We start from the raw sequence: 1,501 nt of genomic DNA, 5'->3' as shown, positions 1-1,501 counted from the left end.
CGTGGGTTATAAATATATGTTTATGCAAAAAGATTTTCTATATTTGGAGCATGGCTTTCAAAGGGTTCGAGTAGGATTACCAGGACATGTTTCAGGCAACTCTTGTTGAGGGCTACACTGATGCGCTGGTGAGACTCCAACGTACTTGCTCCAGTGTCAAGTATTAGTGTTAAGAAACTTGAAGATTAACAGGGTCTGCACATAACTGGTCATATTAGATTACAAAGCTGTGTATACACACGCAGAATTAACTCTTATTGTCCAGGAACACGTGGCCGTGTGCATGTGATTTCTTATGTACAATGTGAAGCCAACCAAACTGTCTGTATGCTGTGGGGTATACACAGAGGAGCAGATAGCATATAGCTGTCCTTTTATACTTGACTAGAGGGGGCCCAGTGCACAAAATTCGTGCACAGGTAGGGTCCCTAGGCCTGGCCGGCGATAAGGGCCGCCAGCCGGAGCTTTCCTTCCCCCTGCTGCCAGCTGCCGGCTGGGGCCTTCCTTCATTCCGCGCCACCCCCTAGTGGTCAGTGCACATCAGAGCAAGTGGTCGAACCCCTGGTCGGTTGACCTCCCGAGGGGACAATTTGCATATTAGCCTTTTATTACATAGGATTTTAGCTTTCAAAACTTTATGTAGAGAGCAGACCAAACAGTTTCAATGCCTCAGAGTCACATTTGAGAGCTTCTCCCTTTTGACACTGCCTAACTCCAGCAGGTCTACCCCTGCCCACTGGGAACATGACACACAGTTTTAAGTATTGCTTTCCTTCTCCATCTCCTTCACTAGACTTTGGGCTTTGTGGGCAGGCCTAAGTGTCACCTTTACCCTCATCACTCAGGCCAGTGCTTGACCTAGAGTAGGCAAGTGAGTATTTGTTGGCTAAACGGATCATGTAAGTGGTACCGAGATGGGACCAGTGTTGTGTCGCCCCCTAGATGCAATACCACCTGATGCTGCACATCCAGATGCAGCTGTGTGAGCTCTCCCTGTGGGACTGGATCGTGGAGAGGAACAGGCGGAGCCGGGAGTGTGTGGATGAGTCTGCCTGTAAGTACCATGTGGCTCTGCTGGTGCGGGGCTGGGGGATAAAGACAGGAGGACCCGCCGCCTCCTGCTGCCAGGTCTTTAGATGGAGAAAAAAAATCTGTTTTAAACCAAAGAAACAATTAAGCTTATTTCAACATGTTTCAAAAACAAATAGTAATTGGAAGTTAATTTTCTTTGTGATAGATACATAGTTTGTTGATATTTAAGCAGTAATGTGCTAGAATTTAGGAAACTGATTTAGGGTGGAAAAGGTCTTTAAAATTTTTTTTTTAAGGAAAAAATTTAAATACTTGTTTTTATTTTTTTAACCTGAAAATGTGGTATTCTTACAAAAAGAAACCATTATAGGAAGGCATGTGGTCAAAAGTTTGTCTCCCTCAAGCTCCAGATCCCATTCCCTCCCCTGCAGTTGTATATTCCCTAGAAATGCTATCAAGTTAATATATA

At 44.8% G+C, this 1,501-nt stretch overlaps 1 protein-coding gene across 1 annotated transcript in view; it reads left to right on the top strand.

The window, feature by feature from the left end:
* The window catches only part of EIF2AK1 (eukaryotic translation initiation factor 2 alpha kinase 1), a 37,579-nt gene that overhangs the window by 24,299 nt on the left and 11,779 nt on the right, over nt 1–1,501 (top strand). Inside the window, exon 9 of the mRNA XM_015565145.1 lies at nt 943–1,054. Coding sequence (XP_015420631.1) covers nt 943–1,054 — 112 coding nt within the window. The remainder of the gene's footprint in view (nt 1–942; nt 1,055–1,501) is intronic.

Source organism: Myotis davidii, unplaced genomic scaffold (assembly GCF_000327345.1).
Source record: "Myotis davidii unplaced genomic scaffold, ASM32734v1 scaffold399, whole genome shotgun sequence".
Lineage (NCBI taxonomy): Eukaryota > Metazoa > Chordata > Mammalia > Chiroptera > Vespertilionidae > Myotis > Myotis davidii.
The sequence above is the reverse complement of the archived record's forward strand: the minus strand, read 5'-3'. Positions and strand labels throughout refer to the sequence as shown.